The following is a 16013-nucleotide window of genomic DNA, read 5'->3' as shown; positions in this document are numbered from 1 at the left end:
ACCCAGCCAGTCAGATACTGAAGCGAATGCAGTAACCCCACTGACGTCAGGCGTGGTTAATAAGCAGTAGACAGTAACAGCTTTACTCTTTACCTACAGACTGATACAAGGATCAGAATGAGATGTAGGTTCAAAGCCACGACCTTAAATGACACGTTCATTTACTCACATTTCATAGAAATTTTCTCAGCATTATTAGACTACTGGTACAACATTTTTTCTACTACTCATACAGCTAAAAGTAAAGTATAAAAGTAACTGAAAAATGGTTGAGGAAATATAACAGACATAGTATTCAATTTAAAAGAAATGTTTGGTTTTTGTTTTTTTTTTTGCAATAAATGACATTCAATCCAAAATGGAAATTTATAAACAAACTCAACCGACCAAGTTTACTACAAAAGCCTCACTGCTGTGGACACAACTTCCTCATTCACTGTATATTTTTAATATTAACATCTGAAACTTCTCAGTGCGTTTTTTTCAGTTTACTACTTTTTTTAGACTATATTTTACACTTCATTGTCCATTTTGCATCTTGGTATATTTCTCTGTTCTAGTTTATATTTTCTATTGTAGTTGTGGTCACTTTATTTTTTTTTCTTGCTATTGTAATAATAGAATTTCCCCTTACAGACGAATAAAGGATTTTATTGCTTTCTATTCTATTATATATAAGTATGACAACCTTAACAACACTTCTATTACAAAATACAGGCACAAAAAAATCATCTAAGACACAGACAATATGTGGTCTGATTCAGTGAAGTTTATTAATAAATTATTACACTTATTGCATTAAAATAACCTTTGCACAGCTTTCATCAAAATGAATAAAATGTTACTTAAGCTTACAGTGAATTGCATACACCATAATCATAAACGTTACACAAAACAGACACTTAAACTGATAAATTACGGTTATTATGGAAAACATACATATACAACAATTGTTGGAAAAAACATGAGACTGAATGCACCTCTTTCGCACCTTATTTCCTGGTTGGAAGTAGTACTGAAATCTGACATCAGTGCATCAGTTAGCAGAGGAACTCTAAAGACTTTCTTTTCCCTCCAGGTTGGTTTAGTCCCATGTTATGTTCAGCATACGGCAGCTCAGCTCCCACAGCTTCTGGGCCATGTCGTCGTCTTTACCAGCAGAGGAGCAGCTGGTACGAGCACAGTCACTGCAAGCAAGGACACGTTAGCTAAGTGAGTTAATGTTTAGATAGACTGTATTTCATCAGTAATCAGTTTATCTTTAAATATATGGTCTTTTATTTGCAGATAACATTGACAGTAGATGCTTTATCTAAATTTATACAGCCATTTAATGGTTAATTACAACCAATTTCATTATGACACTGTAATAGTAGATCAGTGGTTTCCAAAATGAGGTCCAGATTCCACTAAGCCTTTGGAAATCGAATGACTAACTGTTGTGCGGCTGTTCTACAAGTGTGACTGCACATCTCAATAATGAAAAACCTGATTCAGTGGCAGAAAGTTCTGCAGGTAAAGTTGTTACTAGACGTGCTGTTCCAAAAGAACCCAATACAAAAGATGATGCACTGATGAAAGAGAAAATACTCTGAGAGAGAGTCTGACAATAAACAAAATAGAATATAATTCAAAGTTGGCAAAGTGTTTCAGAGATGGAGAGAACTTTGAGATTGTGTTGACTTTAAATTGGACTCTGAGCTTGTTTTTCTCTTGGACACTTAAGCTGCTGTCATCTCAAACTCCTGCAAGTTTGAAAACGGGATCACAGAAATGTATAACTAGTGGTCCTACTTGTACAGGTTACTGGACTGGATAACATTCTAAAGTTAGTATTCAGTGCAAGTATGAAACATGTGCATGTATCACTGCTTATCTGGGTGGAAGGGAGGCAAAAGCTGCAGGAGGAGGGCTGTATTTTCAAATGACCTGCACTGACATGTAATGTCTGTGCACTCTACTAAAGCGTACCTGTAGTATAGACCAGTCTCATTCTCCAGTGACGGTTCCACGGCGCAGTAGATTGACGTCTGAGCTCCCTGGACAGCGTTTTTAAAGAAAGGCCTAGAGAGTGACAGGAGAAATGACCAGCCCCCTTTCGCATGACGCTGCAAATCGGTCTTAACAGCACCAGGATGGAGAGAGTAAGTTGTCACACCTGTGCCTAAAAACAAAACAAAATATTTTATTAAAAAGAAATTGCAGAGTAAACAGTGATACACTTTTTTGGCCAGTTTTCATGCTCCAAAAATGGATAAAATAACAGTAATATAGGTAAGTAACACACCCTCCAGTCGCTTAGCCAGTGAGCGGGAGAAGAGGACGTTGGCCAGCTTGCTCTGGGAATAAGCTCTGGCTTTGTCATAGCTCTTCTCACTGTTGAGGTCCTCCAGATTGATGGAGCCCAAAACGTGAGCCACAGAGGACACGATGACGATCCTTGCTGGCGCTGATCTTTTAATCAGGTCAAACAACAAGTGTGTCAACAGAAAATGACCTGGCGAAGAGGGAAATGTGACTTTTAAATTCAATTCTGAGTGTCAGAAAACAGAGAAAAGGATACTGTTTAAGTATTGTAACCCAATTTCTAACGTCTTAAACCTAAAACAAGTCTTTTTCCGCCACACCAAAATGTTCCTCATAAATTAAAAAAAAAAATTCATTCTAAAGATATTTTTGCATTCATTTCAAAAGAAATTGTGAAACTCACATGTCTTCGTAAATCAGAGATTTTCACTTTTCATAGAAATGGCCATTGTACTTGAATCTGACACCTGCAAATTATCAATGAACATAAGAATTGTTGGGGCAAAAGATGTCACTCTGAAAGCCAATCAAAGGTTTTGGTAACATTCATGTCACTAATCTAATAGCATTTAGTTTCTTTTATGATATATGTATAGTTTAAGGTGGGTAAACTTACATTTGTACTTGATTTAGACTATTAGCATTCAAGAGATAATAACTGGAGCACAGCCTGCAGTCCCTCTTTTTAAAAATGGGAACCACCACCCTGATCTGCAACTCCCTGTCGAGCTTCCCTTTCTCTAGGAGGGGACCCGGCTAATAACAATTAATGTGTCCAATAAAAGCTAAATCTGTGACAATCCATCAGTGATGGAGACATCCTTGATTTCAGTTCTTATTGGTTTGATTATTTACCCAAGTGATTAACACCAATCTGCGTCTCAAAGCCGTCTGCAGTTTTCCCATATGGACAGATCATCACTCCGGCGTTGTTGATGAGGATGTTGAGTTTTGGTTCATCTGTAAAAAAAGGACCGAGAGGTTAAACTTAGTGGGTTTAAAGTAGCTTTATGTGCAGAAAGTAACTGTACATGCAGAGGTTTCTGTGGAAAAAGATGGTTTCACCTCTGTTGAAGGCTTCAGCAAATTCTCTTATGGACTTGGTGTCAGACAAGTCCAGTTTCATGCACTTGACGTTGTCGTTGCCTGAGGTTTCGATGACTTCTTTCATGGCCTCCTGTGCTTTCTCCATGTCCCTGCATGCGATGATGACCCTTGCCCCTAAACAAAAAAGTAAACAATAAATTTACGAATATATATGCAAATATACAGATTTCTTTTGTGCAATCAACAGCTACACAAACAGCACTCAGTTTAGAGTGTCTGACGCAGCTGCAGGCATGATAAACTGTACGAAATAATGCTCATACTTTACAACCTCTGATTCCCCCCCAGTATTATATCTTCCTTTTCCAGTCCTACTCTTATTTCAGCCAACTTATTTTTATTTTTAGTCCTCTATCGTATTTATATCTTCTTGTCTGTCTACAAGGCACTGTGTTTTCATGTTGTAATTTTGTTTTCTGAGTAATAACGGGTGAAACATTTGGTTGTTGCTGCTACATGTGGCATATTGTCTCGCTGTTTCTGAAGGGCTTGGCAAAGATGGCGGACGTCTTTGAGATCACGTTGCTGGACAGGTCCACCCAGAGCTGTCTGATATGATTCCACGGATGATAAATAACAGCGTTGTGGTATTCACATGCCTGGGAACAACCTAAACTGATACGCCAACATCCAACATGCCTGCAGCTTGTACTTGGGATCTGTGGCATCGTGCCATTTAAATAAAGCTGCAGTTAAAGGTGGACTTTTACAGTCGCTGGTCAAAGGACTGTTTCGATACTGGTCACATTGTCTAATTATCAAAGCCACACCTGAATAGGGTGTGGATTAACTCAGTGGCTTAGAATTTGTCACCAGCAAGAAAACCTTTTGTGCACATTTTTCAACTGTAAGAGCAGGAGTTATTTTTTAATTTTTACTCAAGTCAGTGCAGAAGAACATTCACTTGCTGTGTCTGAATTTCTGTTCAAATAAACATTAGACAATTTTTATGATGTAAAATACACAGAATAGTGTTCTGTTCAAAGTCTACGTTATACTGCTACAACCGATACCTGCCATAAAGACATAAATTACTGAACGACAACCTCTCAATGAAACCAGTTTAATTACTGAATAGCTGTGTGCAGTTTAAAGGGCAGAGTGTGCAGTTAGAAGCAGGGACTTTAGAGAAAACATGTCAATAAACTTGAAGATGAAGAGATGCAGGTATGACTGCTGTGTGTTTTTGGCAAACAGAGCAAAGAGCTTCTGTAGTGTTTTCTTTTTAAATATATATGTCCATATATATATTTCTCCAGGTGAGGCAGTGAACGTAGGTGTTGCTTTGGAATTAGTGCAGACATTTATGTATTGTTTTAGCACCATGCCCAAAACCACATTTGGTTCTTTAGAAATATGCTTGTTTTTTGTGTATTTGGTCTATCTGTGGATTCAAAAGTCAACATATCCTGCAGGAAAACAATAGAGGGCGAAGCTGCTCATATCTCCAATCAGCAACACACGGCATGCAGGCGATCATAAAGCAAAGGTAAACAAACAGATAGAATCAGCTGGAAAAGCACCTCACAAAAGAAGCGTTGCTGTGAGGTGCATTTCCAGAGGTATGATCCACACTTCTAACTGGAGCCCTAAATGTCAGCCGGACCCACCTCTCTTTGCCAGGTCTTTGGCAGTTTCTTTACCTATGCCAGTGTTGGCACCTGTGATCAGCACAGTTTTCCCATCAAGCTTTTCATCAGAGGACCAGGCTTTACGGAAAATAGTTCTAGGAAATAGAGAAATCTCTATGAATGTCTCAACCAGCAACAACAAATATGATAGTTTACACTTACCTGCAGCAACGACAACATTTGTGTGTTATAACCATTAACTTAAACATCTTAGTTATAAAATGAGAAAATTCGGATGAACAAATGTCACCTGAGCAGAACCACAGTAAAACTACAGAATTTGTTTAGACATTTGAAGATTGTTTTGATCAAAAGCTTCCTCACCGTGGCATTTTTCTCTGCTGCAGCCCTCAGTTCGACTGTGGTAGCTGTTCAGACCCTGGAAACATCAGATTTAAGATCGCAAACATCGCAACTGTCAATAAGTAGTGCTGTGCTAAGGATGGAATTCGAGCCAATCGGCTGCAACTCCGTCAGTCTTGACAACGCTGATTGGTCAACTGTAAGTTAAGGCCCGCCCATTGTGGTTATTTTCCTTGATTGTGAATGCGGGCTGCACCTGAGAGGCAGGAAGTCCACAGATTGCTGAGCAAGGAAAGACAGGAGTAAAAGAAATTACATCATTTTCAGTTTTTCTTGATGATATAAAAATCTTTCCTTTTTGGGGATTTTTTTCTTTTTCTAGCAACAACAATAAAAATAAATTAGCATATTAGTGTTGTAGCAATAATGATAGCAAATTAATTTTATAGTTTACATTTATTTACTGATATACAGATTTGAAAAAAATAACTATGGTCTATCTTAGTGGCAGTTATGTGTCTGTCTAAAAGAAACTGTTTCTACATCTTGGGTAAAGCAGCAGCTAATTACTGAAGTCCGAGGTGCAGCTAATCAATAATGTGACCAACGTTGCCTTCAACTTAGCAGCCACACCCCTACACATGGTGCCAGGATGGATGACAAAACAAATAATAACGATAGTAGTAGCAGTTGCACTCTTTATCTGGAAAATGAGGCAAGGATCAGAACAAAATGTGGGTTCAAGGTCAAACCCTTAAATTGCACTCACATGTATTTGCATACATTTCCTAAAAGGCTTCACAGCTTTATTAGGCAACTAATGCAACAGTTTTTTCCACTACTTCTACAGCTAATAGTAAAGTATGATAAAAGTAACTGGAATCATTATTATTGGATAAAATGTTAAAAATGGCAGATTTTTTCCCTCAGTGGCTGAGCAAATATAGCAGATATAGTATCCAATTTATCATAAATGTTTATTGCACTACATGACAGTTAATCCTAAATATAAAAAAAAACAGTAGACAAAGTCACAAAAATTTACTATTAATGTTTCCAAAAAAATTCTTTTGTTTACATGACTAAGTTCTTCATTAACCTTATATTTTCATTCCTACCATGTGCATTGTTCAATTTCATACATATTTCATTAGTATAATTTTATATTCTATTTCTATTCTATTTTATATTTTTCTGTTGCGGTTGTGGTCACTTTATTCTTTCTGCTTGCTACTTTAGCAACAAAATTTCTGCTTCAGGATCAATAAATTATTTCTGTTCTATTCAGGTATGACAACCTTAACAATACTGCTATTAGGAAATACAAGCACAAAAAATCATTTAAGACATTAACAAGAATATGGTGTGAGTCAGTAAAGTGGATTCAAAATTATTCCATTTATTTCCTTACAATACACTTTGCATAGCTTTTACCTAAATTAATAGAAAACTATGTAAGCTTACAGTAAATTGCATACGTTAAGATCAGAAACTTTGTACAAAATATACAGTTACATTGATTAGTTACTGTTATTATGTAAAACATACATAGATAAAAAATTTGTTGGAAAAACATATGACTTTCTGGAAGGCAGTAGAAGTGAAATTTGACATCAGTGCATCAGTTAGCAGAGGAACTGTAAAGGTTTTCTTTTCCCTCCAGGTTGGTTTAGGCCCATGTTATGTTGAGCATACGGCAGCTCAGCTCCCACAGCTTCTGGGCCAGGTTGTCATCTTTACCAGCAGAGGAGCAGCTGGTACGAGCACAGTCACTGCAAGCAAGGACATGTTAGCTAAGTGAGTTAAAGTTTAGCTGTTTTATCTGTTTATCTTTAAATATACATGTATGTATCTATCAGAGCTTATCTCGTTGGAAGGGAGGGCAAAGCTGCAGGAGGAGGGCTGTATTTTCAAATCAGTTGTACTGAAATGTAATGTCTTTGTGCTACACTAAAGTGTACCTGTAGTATTGACCAGTCTCATTCTCCAGTGACGGTTCCACGGCGCAGTAGATTGACGTCTGAGCTCCCTGGACAGGGGTTTTGAGCAAAGGCGAGGATATCTTCATGAAGAACTGCAGAGGGCCATTCAGATGACGCCCCAAATCGGTCTTAACAACGCCAGGATGGAGAGAGTAAGTTGTCACACCTGTGCCTAAAAAACAAAACAAAAAATGAGCTTTTGAGGAAAAACAATTAAAGAATAATACCAATAGTACCAATTTCTGTTCAAATCAAACTAAATGGATGATGCCAGATTATCCAATAATAGACTAAATAACAGTAATACAGGTAAATAACACACCCTCTAGTCTTTTAGCCAGCGAGTGGGAGAAGAGGACGTTGGCCAGCTTGCTCTGGGAGTAAGCTTTGCTCTTGTCGTAACTCTTCTCGCTGTTGATGTCCTCCAGATTGATGGAGCCCCAACTGTGAGCCATGGAGGACACGGTGATGATCCTGGCTGGTGCCGATCTTTTAATCAAGTCAAGCAACAAGTGTGTCAGCAAGAAATGACCTGGAGAAGAAGGGAAAGACTTTTTTTTAATTCAATTCTGAGTTTCAGAAAACAGAGAAAGGAAACCAATTTCTAAAGTCTTGAACCTGAAACAAAAACCAAACAAAAGGAATTTTACGTATTACCCAAGTGTTTGCCTCATATTTTTTTTAAAAATTGAGTCTGATGAAGCCAATGTGATCCTGAGGTCCCGAAGCTGGACACCCTCCTTACCCTGACTGCACCTAACCCTAACCCTTCCTGAGACAAAGGACAGCCCTGGCGGAGTCCAACACCCACTAGAAACATGTATAATTTGTGCCGAAAATGCAAACACAGCAGATCGGATCACTCTTATCAACAAGCCTGGTACCCTACCCTCCCACGGTAACCCCCACCGAGTCCTCTTAAGCACACAGTCAAAGGCCTTTTCCAAATCCACAAAACACATGTAAAGTGGCTGGTTGAAGCCCCATGATCCCTTCATCAGCTCTGCAAAGGTAAAGAGCTGCTCCAACATTACGGCACCAGGACACAATTCACATCTCCTCCTCTATCCGAGGTTAGAATATCAGTTGGAGCCTCCCTTGCAGCTTTCCAGGGAGGCTGAGAAGTGTGATACCAAGATATCTGAGCACATCATCCAGTCCCTGTTTTTAGAAATGGGAACCACCGCCCTGATCCAGCTAAATTCAGACAAAACTGAAGTCATTGTATTTGGCCCCAAACATCTTAGAAACTCGCTTTCAAAGCAAATAGTTACTCTGGATGGCATCAAATTGGCCTCCAGTACTACTGTGAGGAATCTTGGAGTTATTTTTGACCAGTACATGTCCTTTAACTCGCACATAAAGCAAGTCTGTAGGACTTCCTTTTTTCACCTGCGTAATATTGTAAAAATCAGGAACATTCTGTCTCAGAGTGATGCAGAAAAATTAGTTCATGCTTTTGTTACTTCCAGGCTTGACTATTGCAATTCCTTATTATCGGGTTGTCCAAATAGCTCTCTCAAACATCTACAGTTGATCCAAAACGCTGCTGCGAGAGTACTGACAGGAGTTAGCAAAAGAGATCATATTTCCCCTATACTTGCTTCTCTTCACTGGCTTCCTGTTAAATCCAGAATAGAATTTAAAATCCTTCTTCTGACATATAAAGCTCTTAATAACCAATCTCCATCATATCTTAAAGATCTGATAGTACCTTATTATCCTAGTAGAACTCTTCGCTCTCAAGCTGCAGGCTTACTTGTTGTTCCTAGAATTTCTAAAAGTAGAATGGGAGGCAGAGCCTTCAGTTATCAGGCGCCTCTCCTGTGGAACCTGCTCCCAGTTTGGGTTCGGGAGGCAGACACCCTCTCTATTTTTAAGACCAGGCTTAAAACGTTCCTTTTTGACAAATCTTATAGTTGGGGCTGACTGGGTGACCCACAGGGGTTCGGCTTGTGTCTTCATTTGCACAGCTGACTCCTTCTTGGACGTCCCTTCGTTCTGCCCCTAGTCATGCTGCTATAGGCCTCGGCTGCTGGGGGACTTTTCTTGACGCACTGAGCCCTTCTCTATCTACCTTTACATTTAATATGTATACCGTTATTGCAGTACATTCACTCTGTTTCCCCCTGTGCTATTTCTCCGAGTGTCCCTGGTCCCAGAGCTGGATGCTTCAGATCTGCGGTCGATGTTCCACCAGCTGGTCCAGTCTCCACCATGTCCACTGTGGGATGCTGCTGCTGACCTTCCTCCAGCCCTCTGCTTCCAGCTCCCCTTTTCCACCAGTCAACTCTGCATCGCCTTCACTATACGTGTTATGCTAACTTACATACTGTTTGAATTTTACTGCTAGTTATATATGGAGTATGTTTAATGTAAGAGCTGTACATCATAAGAGTAAATTATGAGTCAGTTTTCAATGTTAGCTTATACTTTGTCTGTGTCACATATCCTGTCATGCATGTATCGACATGTGTGTTGTGTTTTCCTTGCTTTCCCACCCCTCCCTCTTCTCCCATCCCTCCCCCTTGCCCTCTTCTGTCCTTCTCAACCCGCCCGGCCAGCAGGCAGATGGGTCCCCCCTATATAGAGCCGGGTTCTGCTCGAGGTTTCTTCCCTGTTAAAAGGGTGTTTTTCCTTGCCACTGTCTCCTTTGGGCTTGCTCTGGGGGTCAGGCATATGGGTTCTGTAAAGTGTCTTGAGACGATTTGACTGTAATTGACGCTATATAAATAAAATTGAATTGAATTGAATTGATCTGCAACTCCACAGGTACCGTCCATGATCCTTGATTTCAGTTCTTATTGGTTTTATTATTTACCAAAATGATTGACGCCAATCTGTGTCTCAAAGCCGTCTGCAGTTTTCCCATAAGGACAAACCATCACGCCGGCATTGTTGATGAGGATGTTGAGTTTTGGCTCATCTGCAGAAAAAAAAAAGAAATGAGAGGTTAAACTTTGTCCCTTTAAAGTAGCTTTACGTCCAGAGTTTTCTCAGGAAGAAATGATTTGACCTCTGTTGAAGGCTTCAGCAAATTCTCTTATGGACTTGGTGTCAGACAAGTCCAGTTTCATGCACTTGACGTTGTCGTTGCCTGAGGTTTCGATGACTTCTTTCAAGGCCTCCTGTGCTTTCTCCATGTCCCTGCATGCAATGATGATCTTTGCCCCTAAACAGAGGAATAAACAACAGATTTATAACATTATGGGCAATATGTGTGTAAATATGCAGATTATTTGTATGCACAGATGCACAGACAACAGATATTGAACAAATATTTAGCTGAATGGGTGAAGAGCACCCTCTTGTGACTAAATGAGTGCATTACTTTATGCTTGTTACACATGAAAATGAAGTTTCAATGCGGACAACAACAAACAAACATTATTATATTATATTATTTTCATACTGCTCTAATTTCATGACACAAAGTCAAAAGAAAATGCTGCTGTTGTCTGCAGAGAGAAACAAGTGAATAAACCTGAATTTGAAAAGATGCACTGGAAATTTCCTGTGTGTTTAAGGCTGATTTGGTAAATAGAATAAAGTGTTTTTTATGGTTTTAATATTCCTCAGTGTGAGGCAGTGAAAATAGATGTTTTGGAATAACTAAAGACATTCAGGGACTGTTTTTAAATGCGACAAATTTAGAACTGGTGAAACAAAACTGAACTGGTAGAAAGATGTGAAACAAGGTTTGCCTCAAATATTCAAAATCACATTTGATTCTTTATGAACTGACACATTCTTTGTATTTGACTTATCTGCACATGCAAAAGTCAACATATCCTACAGGAAAACAATAGAGGCCAGAGATACTCATATTCAAATCACTAACACAGAGAATGCAAGTACGCATGACGAAGCCAAAACAAAACAAACAGACAGAACCTGCTTTACTAAAAGAGGATCAGCGTGAGATGCAGTGCAAACTTAAAGCTGTGGATCTAAATGTCAGCCAGACCCACCTCTCTTTGCCAGGTCTTTGGCAGTTTCTTTCCCGATGCCAGTGTTGGCGCCAGTGATCAGCACAGTTTTTCCATCCAGCTTTTCAGCAGAGGACCAGGCTCTCCGGAAAACACTTTGGAGGAAATTGAGAAACTTCTGTGAATGTCTCAACCAGCAACACGGGTGTGACAACACAAAGCACAACAAATATGACATTTTACACTCCTGCTGCAGCAAAGAAAACATTTATCAGCATTTGTTTTTAGCCATTAAGTTATTAATTTTAGTCACTGTCTGAGAAAATTAGGATTTTAAAATGTCACCTGCGTAAAACGACAGAATTTCTTCAGACATTTGAAGAATTTTTGGACGATTAGTTTCCTCACCTTGACATTTTTCTTTAGTACAGGGCTCAGGTCGACTGTAGAAACTCCTTAAAATCTGAAAAGAAGTGTAAAATCCGATTTACCACACCATTAAACCCAAAAAACGTCTCTGAAGTCCAGTTTTAGGATTAAAAAGTGTCGATCCGGAACTGTCAATAAGTATTGGTGTTCGATAGGCTGGAATTTTAGCCAATCGGTTGCTTCTCCGTCAGTTTTGGACAACGTTGATTGGTCAACTCTAAGTGAAGACCCGCCCTTTGAGGTATGACGCTGGGAGTGTGGTAATTTGCCGGAGGGGCGGGAAGTCCGGAGTTGGGCAACAAATGAGCAAAAGATGAGTAAAAGAAGTGACATCATAAGCAAAAAATGTTTTTTTTTTAAATAATTCTTTAAAAATCTGTCCTTTTTTATTTTCTTTTTTTGCAGTTCCACTTCAATTTATAACAAAAATAATAATGATAATATAATACAATATTAGTGTTGCAGCCTTAATATCGGCAGTTGTATTTTAAGTTAAACATTATTTTTACTGATATATTAATTTAAATTTGAACTCTAGTGTATTTCAGTGATACTTATGTGTCTTTTTTTTTTTTTTTTTTTTTTTACTTATGTGTCTTTCAAAAAATAATATTCCAGTGTTGGGAGCTAAATGCTTCTTCTTTGTTAATAAAATGTGAAAACAAAACAAAACAAACAAACAAAAAAACCCCATACATTTATTTATATAGTCCCTAAATATACCTATAACATTTAATTGGTGTGATTTTATTAGATACATACATGCACACATATAATATACAGCATCCAATATGTAATGAGTGATTTGTTTTTGCATTAAATAGCACTAAAAAATAAATATAACTTTGAAAACAAACCCAGAAAAGATGTGCAAACTAATAAAAGGAAGACAACTTTCCTGTTGTTTAACATAACATTACATAACGCAACATTAACCCTTTGATGCACAGTGTAGGTCAGGAGACAGTCATTTTCCATTGGATTTGGGTCACTTTTGATCCATGTTGTGCATCAAAGGTTGAATGAAGACGTCATCTTATTATCCAGTACATCATGTGTTTGTCCAGCAGGTGGCATCCTTCAACCATCTACCACTCTGGATCAGCTGGCGGGGCCTGTGTGACTTTGACACCAGCCTGTTACTGTATTATGTCTATCGACAGATTAACAGGTTGGTATTTGGGTAAATCGTGTCCTTGGCTGAGGTCTCACACTGCTGGCAAATAATTTGCAGGGGCCCTAATTATCCGTTGTGCTCCTCCAATAGTTCACCAAAGCACCATGAATGGCTCATTCATACATTAGTAACACGGTTGCAGCAACACAGTGGGCTTAAACCATACGCAGAAGGTCATTAGAACAGGAAACACCGCGCCGGTCATCAGCTGATTGTGTGTAAGCAAAACATTTCCTTCCCTTTTCCCTGCTAGATCAGTCAGCAAAGGAGTGAATGAGTGTGTCGTGTGTGCATGTGAGAAGTGAATTCTGTTTAAACACACAAAATATGGGCTGCTTTAGGGGCAAAAAGGAAGATCTTGTGATTTGAAATGCAACATTTTAACGTGAAAGTGTTTGATTTCGGGTTAGATTAAAAGCAGATGTTATAGAAATGAATAAAAATCTTCTTTTTGTGTATGTTTAATGTAGGGAAAGACACAGGCATTCATGTGAATTGGATCCTCAGGAGTCGGTGTGTCTTCAACTTGACTGTTACCCCTGCGGCCCTCCACCGCCACCCTTTTTAACATCCTTTTCCATGTTTATTTAAGCAACAAGTGAAGACAAGTGTGTCAGGAAATGGTTGTAAGTGGCTGTTGATTAATTTTGCATTCACTGCACGACAACCTGACACTGTTTGCACTAAATCGCCTTCATATGTGGCAGCTAAACAGATGAAAACACAAACTATGCCATCATTCAAGCCTGAAATACGCATCAGACGGTCCAGGGTGTTCTATGATCTTTATTATTTATTAATGTGCAAACTGTACATGCTTATGATTTTCACGTTGTTTTTCCTCCTTGTGTTTGCTGTTGTTGTTGACTAGCTGCTGTTTCATCACCAGACACAACAGTTTTTCCTGAACCTTTTCTTTACTGGCGCCGCTTCAGCAGCTTCCCAGAAGTCAAAGACAATGGAGAGGCAGGAGGATGCTCTGAATAAACTATGAGAACAATCCATTAGCTATAATGGGACTATTAACTTTACTTTGGCAGATGGAGGGCAAGAGGATGCGGGTTTTTATGTTTATGCAGACGGCAAAAAGATATAAATAAACAAATGTGAACCAAATTAGAACATCACGTGTTGATGAGGTTGAACAACAACGGCGGTAAGATTTGGACTAAAAATAATGAACCAGCTGCTAATAGGGTATTCTGTGTATTTTACGTTGTGATTTCAAAATAAATTAATTTTTTAATAATTAATTTTTTTTTAAAAAGGCATTGTTGTCAGAAACTTTTAAAATATTTTGAATCAGTTTTATGCTGCTTTAACAGAAGCACATATACATCCATATGAATACATGCAATATTTATCTGTGGGAGTGTGTACATTTTTTACACTCGTCTTATGGAGACACAAATCTGTGAACACATTCGGGGACATTCCGCTTTTATGGGGACAAGAAGCAAGTTCCTGTAATGTAAATGTTATTTTTAGGGTGAAGACTTGCTTTACAGTTAGATTAAGGTTTGGATTAATAGTAGCTGTGATTATAGTTTGAATAAGTCTCCAAACAATGTGTGTGAGTGTTTGTATGCAAGAAGAAAAACACAGAAAAATGAAAACATCATCCACCAACACAGTCCGACTCTCTTGCTATTTAGATTATTTAAGTTATATGTATATTTACACCCGCAGTCTATCTTTTATATTTATTTTCCATATAAAAGGATTTCATTAAAACAGTGGACATCTGGCATATATTACACAGATTTTATACAAAAAGAATTTCTTACAAATTCCCCTGAAGTCACTGAAAATGGATTCTGAGGAAGAAAACTGATTCGGAAAATCCCACCCTGCAAGCAAACAGGATTTTTTCCTCCTTAGGTTTGCCATGTATAAAACCCTGGATGTCTGAGTCAGTGTTTTTGAGACAATCATTGGCACACTGCAGTTTTAAGGTGGAAATTCTGAGGAGCGGTGCTGACTGCTTATTTCACCCATTATATGTCTTCTAGCATTCTACTGGAAATAGGTGTGTGTGTGTAATATAATGAGAGGGAAAAAACAAGAAAATAAACAAGAATCCCCTGACACAGTTCAACTCCTCTCTGTCTCCTGGCCTTGCATGCACATTAGTTAGCCCATCTTTGAGATTTATGTTGCATATAGAAGGATTTCGATGAAACAAACTTTGAGAAAATGACCCTAGAATGATCTTGCAACAACAAACAAATCTTACAAGCTCCGCCTCTGTCACTCTAAATAAAAAAATCTGTATAAACACATAATGAATGTGACAAAAATGATCAGATCAAGATATGAGGCCACTAAATTTATGCATACTAGTCTTACACTCTGATTTAAAGTGAACACTGCTTAGAAAAGTTCCACCTTGGGCAGATTAATGTGAACACAGTGTTCTCGTGTCTAATTTTGCAGACGTTACTCAGCACAATGAAGGTTAAACATCTACTTAAATCTTTATGAGTGGAGGAGGACTTCAAATGTTTTAACAGCAACATGGGGGCGGCATGGCTCAGTGGGTAGAGTGGCCGTCTTGTAACTGGAAGGTTGCTGGTTTGATCCTCGGCCCGTCGTGCTCATGTCGAGGTGTCCCTGAGCAAGACACCGAACCCCTAATTGCTCCTGATGGGTCGTGGTTAGCGCCTTGCATGGCAGCTCCTGTCATCAGTGTGTGAATGGGTAAATGTGACATATCATCATGTAAAGCGCTTTGGATAAAAGCGCTATATAAATACAACCATTTTTATAGAGATGATATGAGCTGCTGGGGAAACACATTTTCATGAAAAAGAGACTCAAGAAGAGCGTTAACCATCAAACTAAACAGTAGTGATTTTGAGCACAACTCTGCAGAAATAATTAAAAAAGAAGAAGATGACGACTCATTCTTGTGCCCTTGAAAAGAGATCAGAGGGAAAGCTCGCAGGGCCACAACCCCACTGTTTACATTACAACAATATCTTTCAAAGGTCACATCCCACTGCTTCCCTTGACACATGCATGCAGGCGGCCTCCAGTCTGGTTTGAACGCCGGGCTGTCATCTGCAAAACGTCGAATTATCTGAAGCTGTGGCAGATGATAAAAATCTCAAAGTGTCCCCATCCTTCTGCCAGCACCTTTACTGTA

General features: G+C 38.7%; 2 protein-coding genes and 1 long non-coding RNA gene across 3 annotated transcripts; 1 reads left to right on the top strand and 2 right to left on the bottom strand.

The window, feature by feature from the left end:
- Positions 1 to 749: 749 nt before the first annotated feature.
- Positions 750 to 5513, bottom strand: LOC110965783 (retinol dehydrogenase 12-like). The gene is made up of 7 exons (XM_022214939.2): positions 5370 to 5513; positions 5025 to 5140; positions 3373 to 3528; positions 3163 to 3267; positions 2288 to 2497; positions 1972 to 2164; positions 750 to 1187 (listed from the first exon to the last, which is right to left on the bottom strand). The coding sequence occupies exons 1-7, from the start codon at positions 5375 to 5377 to the stop codon at positions 1085 to 1087; spliced, it is 891 nt and encodes a 296-aa protein (XP_022070631.2). The 5' UTR covers positions 5378 to 5513; the 3' UTR covers positions 750 to 1084.
- A 1214-nt stretch (positions 5514 to 6727) lies between these two features.
- Positions 6728 to 11836, bottom strand: LOC110965785 (retinol dehydrogenase 12-like). The gene is made up of 7 exons (XM_022214941.2): positions 11668 to 11836; positions 11302 to 11414; positions 10347 to 10502; positions 10152 to 10256; positions 7653 to 7862; positions 7310 to 7502; positions 6728 to 7120 (listed from the first exon to the last, which is right to left on the bottom strand). The coding sequence occupies exons 1-7, from the start codon at positions 11673 to 11675 to the stop codon at positions 7018 to 7020; spliced, it is 888 nt and encodes a 295-aa protein (XP_022070633.2). The 5' UTR covers positions 11676 to 11836; the 3' UTR covers positions 6728 to 7017.
- Positions 11837 to 12631: 795 nt separating this feature from the next.
- Positions 12632 to 14963, top strand: LOC127531318 (uncharacterized). Its single transcript, XR_007938387.1, has 2 exons — positions 12632 to 13083; positions 13336 to 14963. It is a non-coding gene; the product is annotated as an uncharacterized LOC127531318 (long non-coding RNA).
- Positions 14964 to 16013: the final 1050 nt, after the last annotated feature.

Source organism: Acanthochromis polyacanthus, chromosome 20, assembly GCF_021347895.1.
Source record: "Acanthochromis polyacanthus isolate Apoly-LR-REF ecotype Palm Island chromosome 20, KAUST_Apoly_ChrSc, whole genome shotgun sequence".
Classification (NCBI taxonomy): Eukaryota; Metazoa; Chordata; class Actinopteri; family Pomacentridae; genus Acanthochromis; species Acanthochromis polyacanthus.
This window is presented reverse-complemented; position numbering and strand designations above follow the sequence as displayed.

Excerpts from the sequence above, each read along its gene's own strand:
- LOC110965783 (XM_022214939.2), bottom strand. Across the intron at positions 3,268-3,372 it reads TGCTGAAGCCTTCAACAGAG|ATGAACCAAAACTCAACATC; the intron begins GTGAAACCATCT and ends CTTTTTTTACAG. Across the intron at positions 1,188-1,971 it reads GAGACTGGTCTATACTACAG|TGACTGTGCTCGTACCAGCT; the intron begins GTACGCTTTAGT and ends CCTTGCTTGCAG.
- LOC110965785 (XM_022214941.2), bottom strand. Across the intron at positions 7,503-7,652 it reads GCTGGCTAAAAGACTAGAGG|GCACAGGTGTGACAACTTAC; the intron begins GTGTGTTATTTA and ends TTTGTTTTTTAG. Across the intron at positions 7,121-7,309 it reads GAGACTGGTCAATACTACAG|TGACTGTGCTCGTACCAGCT; the intron begins GTACACTTTAGT and ends CCTTGCTTGCAG.